The 24,215-nt window shown below is 40.9% G+C and overlaps 1 protein-coding gene across 1 annotated transcript in view; it reads right to left on the bottom strand.

Annotated features, from left to right (window-relative positions):
- The window catches only part of cdh13 (cadherin 13, H-cadherin (heart)), a 456,544-nt gene that overhangs the window by 5,560 nt on the left and 426,769 nt on the right, over positions 1-24,215 (bottom strand). The window contains exons 13-14 of the mRNA XM_050074237.1: positions 17,818-18,051; positions 12,140-12,358 (exon numbers count right to left, since the gene is read on the bottom strand). Of these exons, the coding sequence (XP_049930194.1) occupies positions 12,140-12,358; positions 17,818-18,051 (453 nt within the window). The remainder of the gene's footprint in view (positions 1-12,139; positions 12,359-17,817; positions 18,052-24,215) is intronic.

The following is a 24,215-nucleotide window of genomic DNA, read 5'->3' as shown; positions in this document are numbered from 1 at the left end:
TTTTTTGGGGAGTTTTTCCTTATCTGCTGCGAGGGTCCTAAGGACAGAGGGATGTCGTATGCTGGAAAGCCCTGTGAGGCAAATTGTGATTTGTGATATTGGGCTTTATAAATAAAATTGATTGACTGATTGATTGATTGATTGATTGATTCCTGGATCACCCTGTAAGTTATTAATATTCCATTAGTCCGCAAGTCCTCAGATCAAAAGAATCGAAATGGTTTTCAAAGAAATGAATCCTCTCTCTGATACGCCGTCTGTCAGAGCTAGATCAAATGAATGATTCATTATTGACATGTTATCTGAAGCCTAATTTTTTACACAAGTAATATTCATACTGGTTCAAATAAACAATTTGATTGTATTTCCTTATCTTTGCTGAGCAACAGTTTTGTGTGAAAGGAATTAAAGACCTGTCCCACGAAGACTCTTGTTCCAGAAACAGGCCTGTTGATTTCAGTGATTTAAGCAAATAACAGCCCGGACTACTAAATGAAGTTTTATGGTAGCTTGCTTAATAAATGGACAAAGCTAATGTTAGCTCGCTAATAACCCCTTTTCGGTTAAGAGTAAAACAGGTAATGTGGAATATTGTCAACACGTCTGACCCAAAACTTGATAAAATGCAGTTACTGAATAATGTAAATAATTTGTACATTTCACGAGGAAATTTAGAGCGTCAAACACTTCATTTGCTGTATTCTGGAAATTTTTTATGTACTTATTTATGGCCTGCAGCAGTTGACAATTCTAGATATAAAGATATAATGGAATATAATGCAGCATGGCTCTCAGGCACTCTTTATTTCTTTTAAATATTTATTCTCCTGTAGCTCAACATTTCTAATTAAATGTCATGTGCAGGCATGATTCACTCTCTTTAAATTCATGTGACACCTACAAACATAAATTATAACTTCTTTTATTTTAAATGTGTATCTGTGTATATTATAAACCCCTGGATTGTAATAGCAAACGTGCTTTAGCAACATTTCTGCTCATGTTGGAAACTGTCCGAACATTTTAGAACATATTGCACACATCTGTGAGATTTCAAGACAAAAGTTGTAATATCTGAGAAATAAAGTTGTAATATTTCAACAGTGAAGTCGTAATCCAATGAGAAAAAGTCATATAAGTGAGTCCTTGGCGCCACATCTTCTGCTCTGCATTGAGTTATTGCTCTGCTGATATGGTAATATTGCCTTAAGATCATCTAAGACACATAACTCCATTTGAGACTGTCTCTGGACTATTTATTTGTGTATTTCAAAGGATCCCCCCTAGAGACGCCAATGGCATCAGCTAGTCTCTAGATAAGACAAAGTTTAGGTAAGTGGTTGTTTGCTGCTGTTAATTAGAAGTGGAAAACTGAAACAAACGGGAAGTTCTTCTGATCAGGCATAAATCTCATCGCTGTGTGACTTATTGTCCACACAAATGTTAACTCCACCACCTCAGATATACTGCAGCTGCTTCTCCAAGCTTTTCGGTAGGAAGCGACACAGAGCTACCTATCAGAGGGTGTACATCTCGTAGACGGAACAAGATGTAGCTATATGGCCTCTCACGCCTTAACAAGAAACATCAAAGCCAATTCTTTTAGTGACACTGGGCTAGGCAGGCGGGACTCGTAGTAGAAAATACGATCTGTAAAGTCTTTGTGGACCATTGATTAGACACGGATGGACAGCAGTAATTATATTCAATTTTTTTTTTTATCAAAGTAATTGCTAGTGACAATTAAGTAGTCACTAGATATTGGTAGGGACATGTCCAGGAATGGTGGTGTAGTGGGTAACACTGTTGCCTCACAGCAAGAGGGTTCCTGGTTCAATTGCAGGAGGGATTTCTCTGGGTACTCCAGTTTCCTCCCACAGTCCAAAGACATGCAGGTTGGAAATAGGTTAATTGGTGACTCTAAATTGGGTGTAAAATGGCTGTCTGTCTCTATGTGTCAGCCCTGCGACAGTCTGGCAACCTGTCCAGGGTGTATCATGCCTCTTGCCCAATGTCAGCTGGGATAGGCTCCAGCCCCCCCGCGACCCTCAGCAGTTACGAAAATGGATGTCTCCATCGTCCCTACCAAATTTTTCGCCCCTGGTGACTTAGGATTGAACAAAATCTATGATGTGATTATGCATATGTTAGGTATTTTCAGTAGCCTTTAGAGGATGAAAGTTGCAGGACACATGTAACATACAATTTAGAGTAATTATAGCAAAGACAGAGCGACCTGACACTGCTTTGTTACACAAGTATACAGTAAAGACTGTGACTGTATTTAAGTACGCTGTAAGTACAACTCTTGAGCACACAGATGCAGTGGTTACTGCGAGGAACAGATCAGGTGTGCCATAAGCATTCTGCCTTACTTAACAGGCTTACCTTTAAGCCTTGCCTTTTACTGCTAATCTAGTAAAATGCATGCAGCAAAAATGTGGTGTAAAACAACCAATTTGGAGGTGGCAATTTGTCATAGCCAGTGTTTGTTTCTAAAGGGTTTACCGTTGCATTATGCTTTCTGCGTTTCTATTGTGAGCGCATGAGTGGGCTGCACTGTTGCTCTCACTGTTGTGGTCACAGCTCTTGTGTGCTTTGTTTAATAAGTTGGCAGTCGGTATCAGTAAGACAAACTCATCATGTGTTTCGACTGCTGAATGCCAATATGTCTTTCTGTCTTTTTTCTGTCTTTATCCTCCCCCATCTCTGTCCCCCTCTCCCTCCACGTCTCACTTTCTCTCTACGAGATTAGGGAGCGGTCTTGAGGAATGTGAACTATAATTTTCCCAGACATTCTGAAATGAATTGGACTGTACACTTCAAAAAATTCTGAAGCGATCGAAGCGTGCCTGAATGGGGGTGAATATCTAATAGGTTGGAGGGTATGGAGCGGGTGGGGGAGGGGCGGATTGATTTTCTTTCTCCATTGTTTTTCTTCCAACCCCCCCCCCCTAACTTTCATAACACTCAGGACTAAGCGTTCCCCCCCAAAAAGGAAATAAAAGTCGAGAAACACTCGCAGGCACTCGAGCCTTAGATATTGGTTTTTGCAAATCTAATGAGACTCTGGCAGCCCTGTTTCACCTCACATGAAGAGCTGGGTATAAAAGAGGCAATTCTCCCCCTCTGGCTAAAAAGTCAAGGCCTTGACATGAAAATACATTGCCGAATCAATTCACCTCAGCTCCCGCGCAGACACAGGCTATGAACTCATAGGTCAGGAACAGATGAAAGAGAGAATTAGGTAGGAAGAAGAGGGAGCGAGAAAGAGGGATGAACAGAATATAATCACCTGAGTTATGAATGAGTCACTTTATGTTACAGGTAGCAGAATAAGCTGCAATACCATGCTGTGCTCCTATAGAGCATCACAGAGGGAAGATTTTATAATGCTCCAGAACATTTCTTCTTGAGATATGTTTGTTGCTGTGGTCAGTGATCTATGTAAAACTTTCAAACATGAACGCACATGAGGGTGACATTTATCACACCCAACATAATGTTCTTGCATCTGTCTACTGCTGGGAAAAGGTCCCATATATACAGTATAATCAACCTAAAGTTCCTACAAACAACCTTCTCTGTCACTCTCCTGTTTCAACACTGTATAAAGAACAGCTACCTGTGCCTGAAAATAAGCCTATTTCCATTTCACAACAGCAGACAGAGAGGAACGCACTTTGACTCAAACCTTTTTTTGCCATGTATACGAATGATCTAATGGAGTATCACAGCGATTCACTGATGTTGACTTATCTTACCATCTCCATTTACTGTAAGTCTCTCCGGGTAAAAGCTTCAGCTTAATGCGTAAAATGTAAATTTAACAAGCCGCGGGAGGCGAGGCAGAATCAAATAGGACACTGGAGGGAACAGTAACCGTTTTCCAGCCTTTTCTAATTGCTGAGAGGAGAGGAGGGTGACAGTTGATTAGCTCAGGTATGTCACGGCTGCTAGACGAAAACCGCGGCATTGCAGCATGAAGAAGAAACATTACAGAGAAAGACAGAGATCCTGTCAGGGTAACACTGACTATAATGAAAGTTAATGAGCCGTACACACTCAGAATTTAATGATGAATGAGTTAACACTAAAAATTTTTTTTAAAAGTTAAAAATCTTATTTTGCATCATAGTCTTATGTAAAGATTTCAATCTCTATTTAATAATTTTACATTATTTCATATTGTTGATACATCTATAGTTATGTGCATTATGACATATATCTTAACATATATCATATAAGCATACACTGTGATCAGAGACCAACTTTGAAGACCAGTGGATCATAAATGAGCATAAGGATGTCTTTGTACCCCTGCGTTTATGTAGATTACTGATGTACACAATAATGTAAGATCTATATTCAAATCCTATACTTTGGATTTTGATGGCAGAGTGACCCTGTCATTAACATTTGGGATTACAGATTGTGTCGAATCACTGCACTCAACTGCACTGCATGTTTTACACAACCATAAAGAACAAAGCATTTTTCAATTGAAACATTCATTATGTATTGTAAGTTATAATACCTAATAACCAATGGCAGGAACCATTTAATGGATGTTAATTCTGTATTTACTGGTAGTTTTCATTGTTAGTGGCAGAGTCCACCATTATAATCTGGTAGCAACCATGACATCATCCACTGGTTTGTGGAGTGCCATTTTGAAGTTGGGCATTTTGGCCGTCGCCATCTTTTTTTTTTTTTTTTAACCAGAGGTGACCGTCTTTGGAGGAGGGGTTCAAGCTGTGAATCTGACTGAGAGGCCAAGCGCACTATCAGCAGACAGCCTGTCACTCAGGCGGCTTTACTTTCAGCTTTAATAAAATGTAACAAGTGAGTTAAATAAAAATTCACCCCCCATACAGTTGTCACGAATGTTGAAATTAACTATAGAGACCAAGACCGTTTTTTTATACCAGGCTGTAAACTTGTATATTTCGGCTGTAATGTTGGGAATTTTAACATGGGAGTCTATGGGGATTTGCCCTCCTTTGGAGCCAGCCTCAAGTGGCCATTCAAAGAAATGCAGCTTTTGGCACTTCTACATTGGCTTAATTTTTCAGCCTCGGACGTTGCTACTTGTTGACGCCTCTAAATCCTACACACTGGACCTTTAACAGAACTTATTCACAGTGGATATGCTGACATTAGATGACCCAAAAAGCACATTAATGATGGTGACATTCCACTTAAGTGTCCCGGTCAAACACAACTGGAACATGTCAATGTTAAACCACCAGGCTTATTGTTATTAGATGTACCTGTACTTTACTGAGTCTAAATATCAGCTGTGAGAAAGGTCTGCATTCAACAGCTACAAGGGCTCATATTTCTACATGACATTGCCAGGCTGTGTACAGAAATCAAATACTTTGTATTGTTATTCACATGCATGTTACTCCATCTTGTTGTCAACAAGAAATATCATAATATTACTTTTCCTAGATTTTTATTTTTGGCAACTTTGGATTTGGGGCTGAAAAGTCGTTGTATAACTGTTTAACAGATGTACCAACAAATCATTAATAATACATGAGTAAAACATGAGTGCAGTGTGGTGCAACAACTTTATATTCATAAACAATTTATGATGCCTTTAAGCATCACTTGCTAATGATCAACAAATAATTCATATGTCTTTAGAGAAGATCTGACGACTGTTTTGGTTCTTAGAAAGGAAAAATGACACATTGACATGAGGTAATTTGGTACTAGAAATGGGTACTTTATCACTCAGATCAAAGCCATTGCTGTTAACTAGTAGAAATATTAACTTGTCATTATGTATTTCATCAATAGCTCACACTGTAGTGTGTTATGGCTTCTAAATGTTCAGTACTGTAGAGTATTAGCTACTGTAGTTGATTATAGGCTTTTGTCTTAAGAAACGATGCACCTCTTCAAATACCCTAGAGTTTATATCACAGTTCAAAGATCAATAACCTCGACAGCTTGATCTGAACACAGAAACAACCCATCCACCATGCCCATCACTCTGACGCTAGGTCTCTCCAAAGGAAGCAGTGAAAAAGCCATATTTTTTTTTACAAGAGTAAATAAGCCCCTAAACATCCTGTCTCTATAGCTGGGAGGGGATTAGTGTAGAGCTGGAGAAGGAAGAGGAAAAGTGGCTGTCAGAGCAAAGCGAGGGATCAGAGAGGAGGAATAGTGTGGACTAAAACCCCCGGGAGGATGGAGGTAAATTAGTGGCATCTGTGCTGGGAGCTGTTTGTTGTGTTTAATGGTAAATGCTTTGTTTTTACTCCGCCCTCTCACTCTCTCTTTCCCCTTTACTCTTGGAATCGCATTATTACTCTTGCTGAAATTACAGAGAAACACAGAGAGAAGCAGTTCTCTGCAGTGCATTACAACTGCAGACAAATCTGCAGCTGAAGCCCGTAATCCTGCATGGAAGAGATTTTAGCAAGCGAGCTTGAGCTGGTAGACCTTCCTAAATTGGGCACATGTGGGGTGAAGTGATGCAGTGTAGGATGAAATGGCGGTGCATATGTGTGTGTATGTGAGTAGAAATACAGGTGAGAGCACCAGCATCCGCTCCCCCGAGATTTTCATGTTATCATGTCATTTCACATCCCTCATACAGTACGCAACATTCACACACATGACTATGGGCAACAACATATTAATCTCCAAAGTCCAGCTATGTCCACACCACCTATATGTGTAAAATACACACATTTGCATACTGTCCAACCTGGGCAGTTATTGCCTCCAGCTACACATCATCAACTTTGAGGATTTCATTTTGAGCAACAGTGAGGCTGCTGCAGGGAGATAGTGCATGCACTCTGTACAGTGCACATCAGTTCACATGTGCACTGATAGGGGGCAGTGTGGTCATCTGTGTTGGTGTGCTACCTGTGAGCGGTGCAACCAGCGGAAGCGGAGCATTTCCTCTATGTAATTACTTCTAAAATTAAGAATCATTCTTATGAGTAGCCGTCCTTTTTATGTGCATCTGCAGCCTATGGGAGCAGGTATTGACTGCATTTAGATCGTCCAATTAGGAAGGCTTATCTCAGGTGAACAATGGATGCTTTCACATGGACGTTCAACACCTCGAATCTGATTGTGTATGTGTGGTTGTCTTTATATATCTGCAAGCATTTCCCTCTGTAGGATAATACCATAATTGTTCCCTACTTTATGGTAATCTGTGTGTGTGTGCGTGTATATATATCTGTGTAGTGGATGTGTGTGAGAGTCTATGGCACATTGATCACAAAAGAAAGGCTTACAATGGAGGGGAGTGAAAGTAGGCCCCTGCAAAGCCCTGGGATTTAGCTGCCAATCCTGCAACAGCAAACAAAGGTCTCGTAAGCATTAGAAGACACAGTATATTTTGGCACTCTGCACACACGCTCGCCCTCCCTCTCAGTCCTGCAGGGTTACATACATTATTTAAGGGGCTGAAAAGCAACCCCAGTGGAGTGCTATATGGCTGAGAGCTAGGACAGAAAGCCAGCGAGGACGTGGCTCTACTTCGTGTTGCTTAGCTGAGCGTTGCGGAAAAAGTGCAGAGGTTTGAGGCATGAGGATGGAAAGGTGAAATCCGACTGAGGCCGGTGACAGCAATAGTACAGTTCCCCACCATATTAACAAGCAGGCTTCACAACCCACACATCATTTAAATTCTTTTGGCTTCCAGGAGATACACGCAACGAGAGAAAACCTGTCAGTGGGGGAGACACGATCTTTCTCTTCAACAAAAATCAACTTGTTTCATCAATTCTCTTGATTCAAGTGTCATTTCAGGGAGGCTCTCAGACTAATTTGCCTCTTTCTATCATGTTGAGTTTGTAGAAAATATATGAATGTGAATCACTTCAGTTGTTTTAAGGAAAATGCGATTTCTAGGATGGAATATGGAACTGAAGTACTTAAGATGGCATTTTCTGTTTATAGTCATTTTCTCTCTCCACTTGAACTTCACTCTGAAACACATCAGAACAGAAAAACATTGCGCACACACACACACACACACACACACACACACACAAAATACTAACTGCTGCAGAGATTGTAGATGAGATGACCTTGAGAGGGTTTTATACAGGATACAGCTGTAGTCCTTGTCTTGTGTTATTTAACTAAAAGTTTCAGACACAAAGAACAACCTGGTCTTCTTTGGTTTGCCAAAGAAATGTAATTACTGCTTATATTAGATTTGCTGGCATTACTTGCTTTCTCCATACAGGAAGTGTGACATCCTTATCTGCACAAAAATCACACTGACTACAGCATTGAAGACAGGGGCTCACATCATGCACCCCACACGTTGATGTGTCCAGTTTTAAATTTTTGAGACCATGGTATCCTACTATCGTGATTTTTCCCCCCCCCCTGGTTTGTGTTTACTTTACCCAGGGTGCCATGGTGCCCACTGTGTGAGCCACTGGTTAGGATTATCAGGAAGCTTGGGCCCAATCCACACGTACATGGTGGTAATGTGCAGGTCAACCCAGCCTGTTAGAAAATATCGTGGATCTCGGGTGGGCAGACCATTAAGTGACAAAGCAGCGTTCTGTGTAAGTTATTAATAACTTAAAGAAACATTGTGCAATAGTCCACCTTCCACCTTCTCCTCTCCTCTCTCTGTTTCTGTCACACAACAAGCAGCTTCATAATCAGCACTGCAGTGCTCAGGCTTTCCATTATTCATTTTTTGATCAGGAATATCTGTTAATGTCTGACATGTTTAATCTCTCTTGTCATAATGTCTAGTAAAAACATTTCCTTGAGGATATGTAGGCCTTACCCTGTGTCCTAACAGCAAGCAAGTCAGTCACTGAATCTGTCAAATATGTACTTCTGTTACGGCATGTTAACAAACCATGTAGGATATCAGCTGTGCGTTCATGTTAACAAATCACTTAGGGTATCTACTGTAAGCTTGGTCTCATACTTAAGACGTAACCCCTTAAAAGATAGCTGAGTGCTTGTTGTTTTTCTTGCGTTGTACTTTTTAAACAGAAAACACACTTTTAATATTGTGATATTTACTGGAAATGACATACAATATGGCCAGCAGCAAGTTGCTTGTTATTAGTGAGGTATTTCTAAAAAGGAGCTTTAACTGTCAATTTTCGCCTTTTGTCCACACTCAAACTGCATTTTAGGTCACTGGAACCTAACTTTTTGTAAAACTCCATCCAGGTTGAAGATGTTCAGAAACTCCATTTTCAGTGTTGATGTGTGGAAAGGGAAAACTGAGGTTTTGGCTGGTAATGTCAGAGCGTCAGTCTCCTTTGTGAGACATCACAAAGAGGCAACATTTTGTGCAATGGCAAAAATGGGAAAAATAGTGCTGGTTCTAACCTTGCCAACAGGACTTTTTACATGTTTACACAAAAACGTAGAGTTACCCTTCAACTATATTGAGATACAGAGGCATCAGAATGTGCCAAGGAGATCACTGCTTTGGACAGCCTTCGGGTAATAGTTTATTTTCAGGCTTCTGATTGGCCAACATCTTCTTCTTTGCGAGGCTTTAGGGTTAGGGTTATATCGTCCCCTGTTGGCTTGACAGTGCTTCAGACTGTGGAGAGACAGTACTGACTTTTTCAGTATTTACAATCATTCCCTTAACTTAACCAAGTGTTTTTATGGTTGTGCTAAATATAATCATAAAGAAAACGTGTTGCCAGAGGGAGATATTAAGGTGAACAAAATAAAATACATTGACAGTGAACATGTTGTAGACAAATGCTCCCTCATTATATTGATTAAAACATCATTACATGGGCTTTGCTTTACCTGCTGCTGTTTTTTGTACATTTGTTTGCTAGACAGGGTTGGGGACTAGGAGAGAAACAGAGCTAAAACAGAGGGAGAGAAAGGTAAGAGAGATACAGAAGCGAGAAGCCAGAGAAATTAAGAAAACTGCACTGCTGCATGGCCATGCATACGCCTGTAGCCCGGTGGGCAAAAACAGAACAAAACAGAAGAGTTTAATCTCCGCACCTTTATTCTCGTCTCCTTTCCCCATCCTTCCCCTCTGGCTCTTTCCATTTTTCTTCCCCTCATCTCTCTCCTGCAGGGTCAGAGTTCAGCTTGGAGATAAGGGAATTGAAACAGGATCCTCTCTACCTCTCTGTCAGACTATCTGACTATACACTGCAGTGATCAGTCCCCTCTATCTGTCCCCCAGCACAGGTCTCTGTGATGAGCTCGAGCAGGAGTCATCTCCCTGGGCTCTTGTGTGTGTGTGTGTGTGTGTGTGTGTGTAGGGGGATGTTCTGCGTCTGAATTGGTGGAACGTCTGTTGCCCGGCTGTAATACTATCTGAGATTCCCAATGGAGACACGCATGCACACACACCGTCCTTGTTTCCTCTCTCTCCCTGCACTCCAACCTCCAGCTCCAGGGTAACAGCGCTCACTGGTATGAATGGACGTGTATACACGGGCACAGAACCAGGCAGCCCAAGAATCCGTCATCTTGAGCAGCTATTTGGCTAATGAATGCCACTGTCTATCACAGCAGTATTTACAGTGGAGTAATGAATGCTACTGTCGTTCGGAGTCAAAGGACATCTGCGGAGAAGACTCTCCTAATGTCATCTTGGCATGTCAACCAATTATCATGCTTTCTAGTTTAGACACTGCGGCTGCTACCATGGTGACCGTAGATAACAAAATATTTCTCAAAAAGGGGAGCGTGAAAAGCTAACTGACTGCTACAGCTGGGATATTCTCACTATCGCTGCCGTGAAACTTTCCGAGAAGTGGCTGCTCGCCCGCGAACGCTGACACAGCATCAGCTTAAGCTCATGATTAGTGTGTTGCAGTGAAGCCGCGACTAATGGTCTATCATCAGCGGAGTGTGGTGTATTTATGCTGTTGCTCCATGTGGTGTCAATTTAATTCAATACTTTGTGTCCTGCGAATCATGAGTTTTTACCAGGAGTTGCAGGTAACTAAGTGCTCTGACTGCATCATGAGAGAACGAGACGATGAGTTCTTCAAACAAAGCCTTCCCAGACACAGCGCGGTCCTCTACCATGAATGAGTGTTTGGAGAAAAGATATGCATCGATAGACAGATTGATCCATAGCCGGAGGAAGATCGATGGGTCATGCTAGATGCTGTGATGCACAGATACCGAGAGAAAATGAGAAGATGAGACGCAGAGATTTTTTGCCTGTGAGCAAAAGGATTATGGGGAGAGTGCGGCTGATTGCTAAATAGAGAGAAAGCAAATGAGCAGGAGAAGTGGTGCAGGGGAGGAGGAACAGTGGCAAAGACGGCTGAGGGATGAGAGACAGGAAACACAAGCGGGAGTGATCAACAGGACGTGAGAGAGGGAGAAAAAGGACGTAAAGATCAATAGAATAAAAAGAAATGAAAGACAGCTGGAGAGAAAAAGGACATGGCTGTGATTGTTGTGATGATCTTCAATGAAATACTTCACAGTCACGCAAATCAGCAGAAAGAAAAGATGCTATAATTACGGCTACACCATTTTTTAGGCCTAACATCTCATTCTCCTTTCTTTTTTGCATTTTCTAGTCCTCCTCTTCTTCTCCTCCTCTCTCCCCACTCTCACCATCCCTCCCACTGTACCCGGCCTCCGGCGTTCAGCGAGCCCAACTATAAACTACAGAGAACAAGCCCAGACGAGCGGGATCTGGGGGCCTTATAGTTGCAAATGATTTTTCTTCTCACCAAACTAGCTGTTGGACGTCCTCCATTACGTTTGTGTTGTGAATGGAGGAGGTTGAATTATTCATGCAATCGCTAATGGCTTAAATGAGATATTCAGAGTAAATTCAAGTTTGACTTCCTGGGGAGAGCCCTGGGCATGGCGGCAACAGACATACTTTTGCAAAATGGATGCAAAAAAAAAGCACACTTTCTAAATGCGTGAATACAAGGGATGCCGACAGCGTATCGTGCACAAAAACACTTGGATGAGTTTTATTCATTGAGTACAATGAGGAGTCAGTTCTATTTGACATCTTGTCTGTGTTGATTTCTCAACAAATGATGAACTAGAGGGAAGACAGCATATTCAGTATTAATCCACGTTTCACAAGGATACCAGCAAATAAAACATCCTCTCAGCTTCTCATTTATTCTGTTGGCATGGTTTTGGTGGTACTTACAGAGTAGGACGAGCAGGAGTGTCGCGAGCAGCACGAGAAGGCTGGCACGGTGGGAGTGGGCAGAACTGCAGTGCATCTTGCCCTTCTTACAGACGCAGACTTGAACTTTGACCTCTGTGTTGTTGGACAAGGGGGGCACCCCTGAGTCAGTGATGAGCAACGGGAGCTGGTAGTTGGCTTTCTTCAGACTGTGCAAAAGCGTGATTTGGGAGTGTGTAGCTGTGGGGGGGATACACAGAGGGAGAGGGAGGTTTAATAAAGTGGATGTGCAATAATCCTCCATCCTGCTTGTATTGTCCATCTATTCAGCATTAACAGCTGCCCGCTTTGCAAAGCAGAACTAAATATGTGCATCATCACACAAAACTTATGCGCCTCAAGTAACTGTCTGCAAGGCCATTCCTGACAACTGAAGCGACAAAAATTGGCACCACTTAAGTTGCGTAAGATTGTTACATTTTGTTGCATCACACTTTAAAATTCCTTAAGAGACACAAGAGAAAATGCCGGAGCCAGTTCACTTCATGCTGAAATGTGCCACAATATGCAAAGCTGCACATTTCACTTGTCTGCCACGGCTGTTAACTCCGGGTAAGGTGACTTTTAGTTGTGTATTGAATTAGAAAATTTACTTTGTCCAATTGTGTGCTCAAAAGAATGTCACAAGGCGACAGTAAACATTTCATAAATGCAGAGACCTTTCTTTGTACAAATCACCCCCACCTCTCTGGCTCACCAGTGTGTTTTGTTATGCCATAGTGCAGTGTGAGATGCCAAATTTCCCGAGGCTTCTACAAACCCATATCAGTGTGTGACAAATTGAACAGCTGACTGTGAGCACCATCAGATTTCCCTCTGAAGAATCCCACAGATTCCTCCACAGGTATTTTAGTTTAAACACACATACTGTACATATGTTATGATCATGTTATTGTGCTAATCTGTTAAAGCATTTATCACAATACACTTTCGCCACATGCACCTTCAAAGACATAAGGTGGATAACAAATTACTCAAAAACCAGGTTAAGGGGAGCTCTAGGCAACATTCAGATCATCAATATAGCAGCAAACCACTGTTTGCTATGTAAAAATATAGTGGAGTAGCGGCATCCTGAGCATATAATGAAGTCATGTTACCACTGTGTGTGTTGGAATCTGAGCCTCTCTGTTCTTTGCATGGGAGCCAGTCTGGCTGTGCATGTTTGTTCGCGCATGTGAATCTCTGTGAGTGTGTCCCACTGGCTAGCTGAGTGTGCTCCTGCGGCAGTACATTGATAACACAGGACAGTGTTGTGGTGGAAGTGCAGCAACCGGCGCTGTTAGCCGTTAACTGTCAGCTCTGCCACCTCCATGTTAAGAGCCATGTGCAGGCAATCCCAGCCCTGAGTTTGAATCATAGATATGCTCTGAATGTTGCATACAGCTCTTCTAAAGGTCCAGTGTGTAGGACTTAGGAGCATCTACTGGCAGACATGGTATACAATATTCATAACTACATTTTTATTTGTGTATAATCACCTAAAAATAAGAATCTTTGTGTTTTCGTTACCTCAGAATAAGCTGTTTATATCTACATACAGAGCAGGTCCTCTTTCTTTAAGTCCGTCATGTTGTTCTACAGTAGCCCAGAGTGGACAAACCAAAAACTGGTGCAAGATGGGGCCATTCCCATTTTTGCCTCGGCTACCATAGCTCTTCTACACGCTTTGCAAACAGGATAAGTTTTAGTTCTGCAACCTCACCACTAGATGCCACTATATCCTACACACTGGACCTTTAAGTGTCTCGGTAAGGTGTTGTTCTACTACAACCCTAAAGGGACAGCGTCAGTGTTCACCGTATTACACGTACAGTATTAGATATAACATATTAATTGGAGAGCTTTGGTTGTAGGTTGGCTGCTAGTGGTACTTTCATATTTATGTTGCATAGTCACTGATCTTCTCATTTAACTCTTTGCAAATAGGTCCATTTTAAAAAATGACAAACTGTTCCTTTAATCTTTCACCCATGTGTGGGTTAAAACTATCGTTTAAAAGACAGATTCAAAAATATCTACATTAAGATTTTGTGAAAATGAAAATTAATAACATGTTTTTAAATGTATCTTCTAGTTGTAGTTACATTGTAGTTATAAGGATTCATTTGCAGTTGCTGGATGTCAAGACATGCAAAAACTTAAGTTATTTTCCCAGAGATATATGCTGCCGAGGTATAACCGCCAGCTCTTCTGCCTGTGGTTCCACACACATCCACACACACACATTCACACACAGCTGAGACGAGCACAGCGCCAGTCCATTTCACTGGGAGCGCGCTCTTTCTCTGCTGGCCCTATCTGTCTCTTCCAGCAGTGGTGATTGAGGAGTGTCTGTACCTCCCTCTCCTGCTGTCAATCACAGCTAATACCTCTGGGCAGGTTTTAGCTCTGCTCTGTCACTCAAACACACACAGACAGTGCTGCCGGTCATGCAACCCTGAATCAATGTCTTGGTTGTCTGTCTATCCTCCTCCTCCCTTCCATCCGTGTATCATTTTACTCTTCATCCTTATCATGTGATCAGTACTAGTTAAGACTTCTCTGCTCTGTGTTCGGCATGGACTCATATTAACACACTGTATGACAGGTTGTAAAGTTGACCCTGGAATATTATTGCATTGAAATGGACTTGTGTAACTTTTCTTTTCTCACCCTTTTGCACACCTTTTTTTTCTTCATTTATTTTTATCTCTACATTCCCTAAGGGAGTCTTTCAGCAACCCTGTGGGCTCAAAGCGCTTGGTGAAAAGAAAAGTAGTGAGGGTGTAATAACAGGAAAGAAAAAAACCACACACATACACTAAAGTTGTAAGCTTTAAGGTGTGGTCTATTTAGGTTGTTGTTGGTGAATGAATGAATCAAAGAGTTTTTGATTGTTGCCTTTCAATAGGTAAAATATACCCAGTTATTAAACTCCAACTATGATAGCCAATTACCATCAATGTGATGAAAAAAAAAAGATCCTGTAAGTCATCATATGAGACAATTTTTTGAAATAATGACTTTGGATCTTAAAATAATGGGAAACTTATTCAAAAATGATGAGTTACTATCAAAATGAGTTAGTCTCTAAACATGACTTGGTATCTAAAAATATCTAAAATTAATACTGAATATGCTGTCTTCCCTCTTTGTATCTACAGAAAATATTTACTGACTTAAATATTCCAAAATATTGACTTAACTTCTCAAAATAATGAGAAATGTTACTAAGTCATTTTTTAAAGAAAGTTTCTCATTATTTTTTAAAGTACTACGTCATTATTATGAGATGGGTAAGTAATTTATTTTAAGATACTAACTCATTATTTTGAAATACTAAGTCATTATGTCAGGAGAGTTTCTCATCAGTGGCGGCTGCTGGTCTTTCAAACAGGAGAAACTCACTTTAAGTTTACATCATAAAATTTGTCATATTGTAGCGAGGCAGTAACTTACAAAAGGAACATTTAATTTGAAGCCGTTTTTCAACCACACTCATGCCATAGAACCACAGCAAAACACACCTCAAAGATTTTCAGATGGGTTTAATGGTGAAAATGAGCTATATCGCTTATGGTAATAAGGAACTCCGGACGGCACTCTGTCAGAAGACTCCGCTCAGCAAATATCAGCATGGGACTGGGCGTCGAAATGTGACGATGCCAATGTGTATTTCAAAATGTAACAGAGTAACAAGAAGCACAGAGGAGGGAAAACTGCAGAATTCAACACCGTAGAACCACTTTTGGACAGTCAGCTCTCTCAATTAAAGGTTGTAAACTCTGGAACACATTACCAACTGAAATAAAATCAATAACTAATCTGAAAACCTTCACAAAAAAGTTAAGTGTTGGCTTAAAGCAAACCAGAGCTGTACCCATTTTTAGAGTGTGGTAGTTTAAGTAGTTAATATGGATTGGTTTGTAGGATTTTTTTTCTTTTCTTCTTCCTATTGTTGTATAGATTTGTTTAAGTAGTTAATTTGGATTGGTTTGTAAGATTTTTTTTTTTTCTCCTTACTATTGTTGTTTAGATTTGTGATGATTTTGAACTTAACCCTTGTAGTTTAAGTTATATTTGTACAGGATTATTTGTACAGGGTATTTTGTATATTGTATTGGTTTGTAAGTTTATTCTATTTTGTTTAGAGTTGTGATTATTTTGAACTTAATTCTGTAGGATAGGCTGTACTTGTTTTTGTATAGGGTATTTGTATATTGTATTTTTATAGGATTGTGATTTTGTATGTTGTATTTGTTTAAAAGCCCAACTAGGGACTGGAGTTGAAAATTAGCTGTAGCTATAACTCTATATGCAGCACATCAGATTCATGCTTTGTATTGAAACTGTTAACTGCATTGTCCCTATAAAAAAAAAAAAAAAAGTGCTGTCAATCATGAAGGGGTTCAGCCTTTTAGACAATTCCTCCAATCATCATGCATACACCGAGCGTCCTCTCCCAACTACCGCTCCATTAGGTCCCAGGGAAGCTGAGCCTCCCTGGAAGTAACAATTTTGTCGCATTTATCCAATGACCGTCTCGCTTTGCATGAAAAAAACCTGCTCAGCGCTGTCTCATAGGAATGCTTGGAGGCTCCGCATCCACCGTGCTGACACGAGAATGTTTATCACCAGTTTTCAAATGCGACCTCCCTGACACGAGAATGTATGACAGGGAGGTCGCATTTGAAAACTGGTGATAAACATTCTCGTGTCAGCACGGTGGATGCGGAGCCTCCAAGCATCCACCGTGCTGACACGAGAATGTATGACAGGGAGGTCGCATTTGAAAACTGGTGATAAACATTAGCCTGGTTCCAGACCATAGACCCCGCCCACTCAACTGAGTAGGCTTGCATCTCTGGTCTGGCATACTGCAATGAATTTGCGATTTATCTCGTCCAAAAGATGGAAGGACCAATGAAAGCTGGGGGTGGGGGCAGGTCTAGCAATTAGCCAATCAGCGCCACACTGATGTCAAGCTCTGCGCCGGTGGGTAACTGGTGAGGATAGCAACAATGGCGACCGCTACAGATCCTACAGACCACATTAACGGCGCTATCGAGGTATTTCGCCACTACTCGCATTAATGGAGGACCAAATTAAGGAAGCTCCTAAACTGGATTTAACGGCGATGCAGCTGGGTGTGCGCGACGATGGAGACATTTTAAACGGGCAATGCTCGCTTGTGTTTGGCACCCCTGAGGCATGGATACTAATGACGTCAGATTATGGGTGAGTTGTTGATCTCTACTGATTGGTTAGGGAAAAATCAAATTCCCTCCCCCTTGTAAATCGCCTTCAATGGAGGCAATGTCAGACTGAAGGTTCTGGGAGCTTCAGTCTGACACTCAGGCTAGATAAACATCATAGTCACGGTGTGAAACGCATCCTAGCACATGTTTAATGCAATGTAAATTCTTATTTAATGTAAATTAAATAGTGCATATTTGACCATTTCTTCTATGAAATTTTAGGGGAAGTTCAGCCTCCCTTGTTGTCTCAGAGCAATCGCCCCTGTTTCTCATCATAATGCATTACAGGCTGTTTTTTTTTCATCACACTGGCAGAAATGGGCTTCCATATAAATATATAACACTTGAGTTAAGTTTAGTCAAAAGTACACCAATCTTTCTTCAAAATAAAATACTCACAGTTGACCCTGGTAACCTTCCATGTTTTATCGAGGCCAGGCTGTTTTCCCAGTTCTATCTTAAAGGGTGCAGCGTTGGGCGGAAGGTCTTTGTCCCGCCCCCCAACTATGGCCACACTGATGTCATGGGTGTCTTCACACACCCGCGCTACCGACGGTACCACATAAGGGGCATTGTCATTGTAGTCCTCCAGGTAAATGACCAATGAGCCGGTACCTGTGGCTGGAGGGCTGCCTGGAAACACACAAAATGTACACATATTAGGACAGAGCAAAGACAAAGGTGTTGATTGATTCACTCTGCGAAATTGAGTGCTCTGCTGTAGGCCTGGATGCTTATCATTGTGTGGAGAATGTGAACAGTAACGATCTGGGCAGATGTGAAAAGAGCAATAACACAATGTGGCTGCAGTAAAACACGGTGTACTCATGATTAGTCTAAAGTTAATTCTCCTTTAAATGTTTTTTCATTCTGCTATGTCAAAATGTTTTCAGTTGAAATCCGAGAGCAACGCAACAACTTGATGCTTTAAAAACCAAAATGCCAAAAAAATCCTAATAAGATGCATCTTGCTCTTTTCTACTCTGCTGACCTATTTTAACCCAAACAAAACAAAACGTGTCATTTTAATGCCGGAAGAGCATGAATCACAGTGGCTCATGTTTTGCAAGGGAACATTTTGACTTGGCACACGGCCGGCTCCTGTGTTTGTATGAGATTACACCTTATTGAAGGATGCTGGGTTAAAAAGCATCTTGGCTCTTCTCTATTACTGCTTTCTGTTTCACTGCGATTAGAGGTTATTAAAAAATCCACACGGCATCCACAACAGCTCCAGAGGTCAGTCAGCAATTAACACCTAAAGACAAGATCTGTAATTGGAAAATGGGTCTCTTCCACCTTTTCAAGGTAAAAAAAATATTTGCAGACAATTTAGGGCAGAGAGGGGGGAAAAAAAACAAGTCAAGATATATGTGCAATAAATGTCAAGTGACACTGGAATGAAACCCAGTCTGGGTTTTTACGGCGCCGCCAGAGAAAGCTGCACACACTGAGCAGGAAATGTTCCCGCCATGAAATGCTGATGAGGTGAAAGTTAACTTTTTAGGACAAACATTAAAAAAAACAAAAAAACTAATGAGGCAAAATCTCTGGGATGTTTTCAAGTTAAAATATGAGACTTGGCTTAGATGAGTTAAATATTTTCCAGTTTAATAACAGGCAGATTTGGTCAGAGCCTGATTATCTACAGCAGTGGTTCCCAACTGGTGGGTCAGGGTCCAAAAGTGGGTCATGGGTCCATTCTGAATGGACCACAACTGACTCTAAAAAACACACTTTATTTTGAAGTACAGTGAATTACCAGCACAAAGCTTTTATTCTGAGGTGCTGTTTTCTGCTGTAGAGTGAGGTACTAACGGACAGCCACTTAAAAGAGACAGCAAACTAACTGGACGACATGGACAAATGCAAGTTTATAACACTAAATGAATTAAACTGTGTGGACCTTGAACTAATGACTACGGAGAAACCCCGAACCAGCTGGGAACCACTGATCTATGAAATATCACTTTAACCAGATATGAATATGATGAAGCTTTTCGATCCATCACTGAATGTACACAGTTTTCAAACAGTGGCAAATTTACCACTCACGTAAATTTTGAAATTTTAGCCCATGGCTGTACTTTTACTGGCTGAAATGACAGAGATTTCACCAACTACTGCTAACTAACTAATTAAGCTTAAATTAAAGTTCCTCTGCGTGCATTGATTAAAGCCCTAAAACTCATCTCTGTTAATCAAAATGACATATTTTGATTTTTTTTTTAATGAAAAAAGAAATCCCATTGTGCCCTAAAATGGCTTAGATGTAACTCTGCACAATTTGCCTAATTTATTATGCGCAGATCTATGAATATGCAAATTAGCCCCTTTCTTTAGCATATAAAAACACAATACTGGCATGTTAACAAGGTTAAAAACTTGATTTTCTTTGGAAGGGGTCTTTAACTATGTGTGTTGGTTCAAATGGTATCTCTGGCTGATATCGTTATGTTCCAGTTGACCTGTTTTAAAGTGACAACAATGTAATACAGGCGATTTAAAGAGGCAGTTGATGGCTACATATATGATGTCCTGCTAATAAACTGAGGTAAAGCTGCATGTCCCAGGCAAACATCAGCTTCCTCATTTGTTGATAATCCATGTAGACGAGATATAAAAGAAGTATTTGTTGTATTGTATTGTAAAGCTAATTAATCCTAGTATTATAAGTTCAATGTGGAAAATGGGAGATCAGACGTGCTCTAACGTTGTTAACCTGTGTAGCTTGCATACTCATTATTATTATTACTAATTACTGCAGTATGTTTTCCCTTTTAACAAAAAGCTATTACATTAAGAACTAACCAATGTGTTTGACAAACATTAACGCTATCTTGGGTAATGTTAGCTGAAGGTTGCTGGGGTATAAACTTCTCCAAATTCAATAAAGAGCAGGGTAGAGCTGCTAATGCTAAGTGAAGATGCTCAGTTGCTTCTCAAGACCGGCTGTAACCCCATACAAATGGAACTGGTTAGTTAAAGCAGTTATATTACTACTGGAATGGTGGTCTTTCATAAAATTAGGCTCTCTATGCAGTAGAAAGACACAAATACTTTTGAAATTGGTGCTACATGACGAGAGAAAACAGAGGAAAATTTGCTTTTGCTCAAGAGGTAGAAGACCTACAACTACAGGAATGCACTACGCCACACTGGACCAATAAACCCTCTCGCTGATGGGTGACATAAGGTGAGTTTGTCCGTTTCGACACAGGAAACAATATGGTGGCCAGCTGGCCACAAATAATCTCAAATTACAGTTAAACAGTGCACTAAAATATGCTTCTGAATCCAATTAGACAAGAAATAGGCAACAGAATCTTGAGCTTGGTTTTACAGTTTGATCCCTCATTTTTTAGCCTCCATTTTTACAATACAGGAAACAGTAAGGCACCTTCCTGTTCATATTACAGCCAAACAGGGCGCTAAAATATGACGACAAAAGGCAATACAGTAACAAAATCTTGGTTTATATTTGATCAGCACTGCAGTTCTACAGTTTGAGGTCTCTCTCTTGATCCCCTTCTATACCCTTTGCGTCAGTGGTGGCAGGCATGTGAAAGTGCACAAGTACTATCTATAGTTCCAACAACAGCCCTGGAGCCAACCAAAATCTACTGGATGATGAAAAATGCGTCATCTGGTGAATTTGAGCTGGGAGATGAGCAGGAACACTTGGCCACTGGTAAGATGGAGGGAAGTTTAACATTGTTCATTTACACATACTACCCACATTGTTATGATACAAAGCTGGTTGAAAATCAGCAAAGTAACTCCTTCGTGATGCTCTCTGGCTTTGGAGTAATGCTAACTGGACATGCTAACAGCTTGCACCTTACATTAGAGCAAATTGTAAACATACTTTCCATTTTATATACTTCTGCTCTTGCATTGTTGATTTTGGAAAGGCTAAAAAAGACACCACACTCCAAATTCTTTATATAAGGACGATCTCTCTAACTACAGCCCCGTGCATTTCACTTGAAGAATGAATCCTGCTGTATTACATTTGGACACTGACAATATTAAACTGAAACAATTTTGACAGTTTGCTTCTTTACACTGACTTACAGTGGAGACCCTAGGAAGCGCTAGTGTAAGGTTATCATAATGTCTTTCATTTAGATTTCGATACACACATGGTATGGGTGTAAACATGCACTGCAATAGACTTCTACCACATAGGCTACTGCAAGTCCTCCCTCTGTATATGTGCAGAAACTGCTTACCTTGGAAAATACCCCAGGCTACATAACAGAAATGTCAAATACACCTGAAAATAGTTCAGATGGAAAATTTCTCATCTCCATGCTGACGGTTTTTTATTCACACACAGCCTCTTAAACAGAAGCAACATAAAGTGTTGCCCAGGCTGCTGAATCCCTCTGGCAGGGCGATGGAGGCAAGTATCCAAGTGCTAAATATTTACTATTTGTGTGAATGCATGNTTTGCCTCCCACAGTTTGTCCCGTCGCTGCCCCCGTCGACTTTTCTGTTGGCACAACAGGCTCAAACACACACTGTATCTCACACACACACACACACACACACACACACACACACACAGAAAAGGCTACTCTCCCTCCCTCCAGCCCAGTCATTAACAAAGCTGAAATACTCACTCCGCCAGAGTGAAAGCAGTAGTGTTAACAGTGAATTAATATACTTCCATCAGATATTTTAAAAGTTGCAATGCAACATTTTCATTCAGAACAGCAAACACAAGAGAAATGAATGATGGATGGTAGAAGCTAAACTATTTTCTGCCTCATAACAGCCTGCAGAGAAACCTACCACTGGTGTGTTTATCAGATAATCATCATGATCTGTTTGTTTGCTGAGCTCAAAACTTTAATTTCATATCCAGCTGTAAAGCCATCAGCAGATTGTGACTGGGAGAGACAGGGAGAAATCAAATGTAATGGTAGCGAGTTAGGCATTTCTACTGTATAATAAACGTGAAATGACTGCCATCGCTGCCGTCGCTTGTTTTCTGTATGCAGTCAAGGAATGAAACAAAACAGCAAACAGCCCTTACATTCTGTAGATAAGTACGGCTGTGACAATATCAGCTGCAGATCAAGAGCAGAGAGGAATTACTTTAGTGAGAGCGAACAGAAAATGTGTTGAAAAGCAAATCAAAGACAGTAGCTCTTCAGGCGAGACCTTAGATAATCCATTATCACTTGAGACCAAGAGAGTGAGGATGGCGCTCGGATCCCCAGTCAGTGAAAAGATGCAAATTTCAACCCATCTGAAGTGGGAGAGACTGCCTCTGTGCTTGGCTAGCTTTAAATGAAGCTGTTTGTCTTCCTAAATGAATACTCCCCACACCTAATCACTCGTTTCTCTGCTCCTCTCTTCTCCTGCTCCTCCTTATCTCCGTTGCATCATGCCTATGTCATCATCAGCCTGCCACAGCATCAATGGAGCTTGTCTGCTGGCCTCTACTTCACACCACTTTGTCACAAAAGTTCTGATTAAACATGCTGCAAGTTTCTAGAGGAGACAGGCAATTTATGTTTTTTTGTCGCTACAATGTGTCGAGCCATCTCTGCGTGTACGGCACTATAAAGTACATCAAAAATAAAGTAAGTGATACTACAGGAAGAAGGGACACGGGATGATTTGCTGTGATGCCAAAGGAACATGATCATTTCTAGGGTGATGAAAATATGTAACAAAAAAACAACAGTCCTCTCATTGTCTTGTTGGAGTTGTTCAGTGTCGAAAATGAATTCATCGCGACATTGAGCTATCACACTGGCAGCAGAGAGTTCCTGTCTAATTAACGATGGTTTCAATCTCCATGTGCATTTCTTGCAAAAACAGCGCCCAGAGAATTCAGGGTGCAGATTGGCCAAATCAGTGTTACACAAGTGTTATAAAAATTAAAATGAGGCAAAAGGTCTTTGCTCTCTGCCTCTCAGAAAGTGTGTGTGTAATCCTGTAATGCCGTGTTTGTGTGTTATTCAAGTCTCAACTCTCTTCCTCTAACTCAGATAACAACCGCTCTCAGATTGACTAACTCAATTATTTTGTTGTTTTGGCAATTGCTGCGTCCCAAACACAAATTGTCAGGCTTAATGGCCACATTGGTGGGTAGAGAGTAATGAAACAACAGCCACAGCAAATAACTACTGAATATGGCAGTTAAGTACTGTTCCAGCTCTGTGCCCACATTCCCTCTTACAATGTATGACTCCACTGAAACTCAGAGCTGTATCTCTATGAACGTTACTATTATTTAGCTCTCTAATGGTGTGTTATTCCACAGCCATGGTTCCCAGAAATTCCCCCAGAAATGGCAACAATTTCATTAACAGTGGGTCCACATGCATGCTGGCAACACTGTGAGGCTGTATTTACACACACAGCAGTGCTTTGAGCTTACAGTAATACTTCACCCGAAAACTGATCACACGTATATCAATCACTCATCCTGTGTTACCCTCACTTCACGGAGAAAACTTTGTTTTCTCGCATGCCACAACTGTGAATGAAGAATCCAAAAAATTGAGAAAATTCTTGATGAATTGAAGTAAAACGGGGACTGCGTTTAACAACAGCAAAACTATATCAAAAATATCTATTTCCGATCTCACACAATTAACACAGTGTGATCCAAGTCTCATTCATCCAGTTGTGTGCTTAGTACTTCCCAAACACATGCATTTTAGCTAAAACCTTACTACTTATAACACTTCTGCACTGGAAGGAGCAGGAAATGACAGGTGAGGGTGAGTGACAATAGAACTCATGGCCAAAAAATGAGCTTGGGAGCAGGAAAA

This window comes from Epinephelus moara, chromosome 20 (genome assembly GCF_006386435.1).
Source record: "Epinephelus moara isolate mb chromosome 20, YSFRI_EMoa_1.0, whole genome shotgun sequence".
Lineage (NCBI taxonomy): Eukaryota > Metazoa > Chordata > Actinopteri > Perciformes > Serranidae > Epinephelus > Epinephelus moara.
This window is presented reverse-complemented; position numbering and strand designations above follow the sequence as displayed.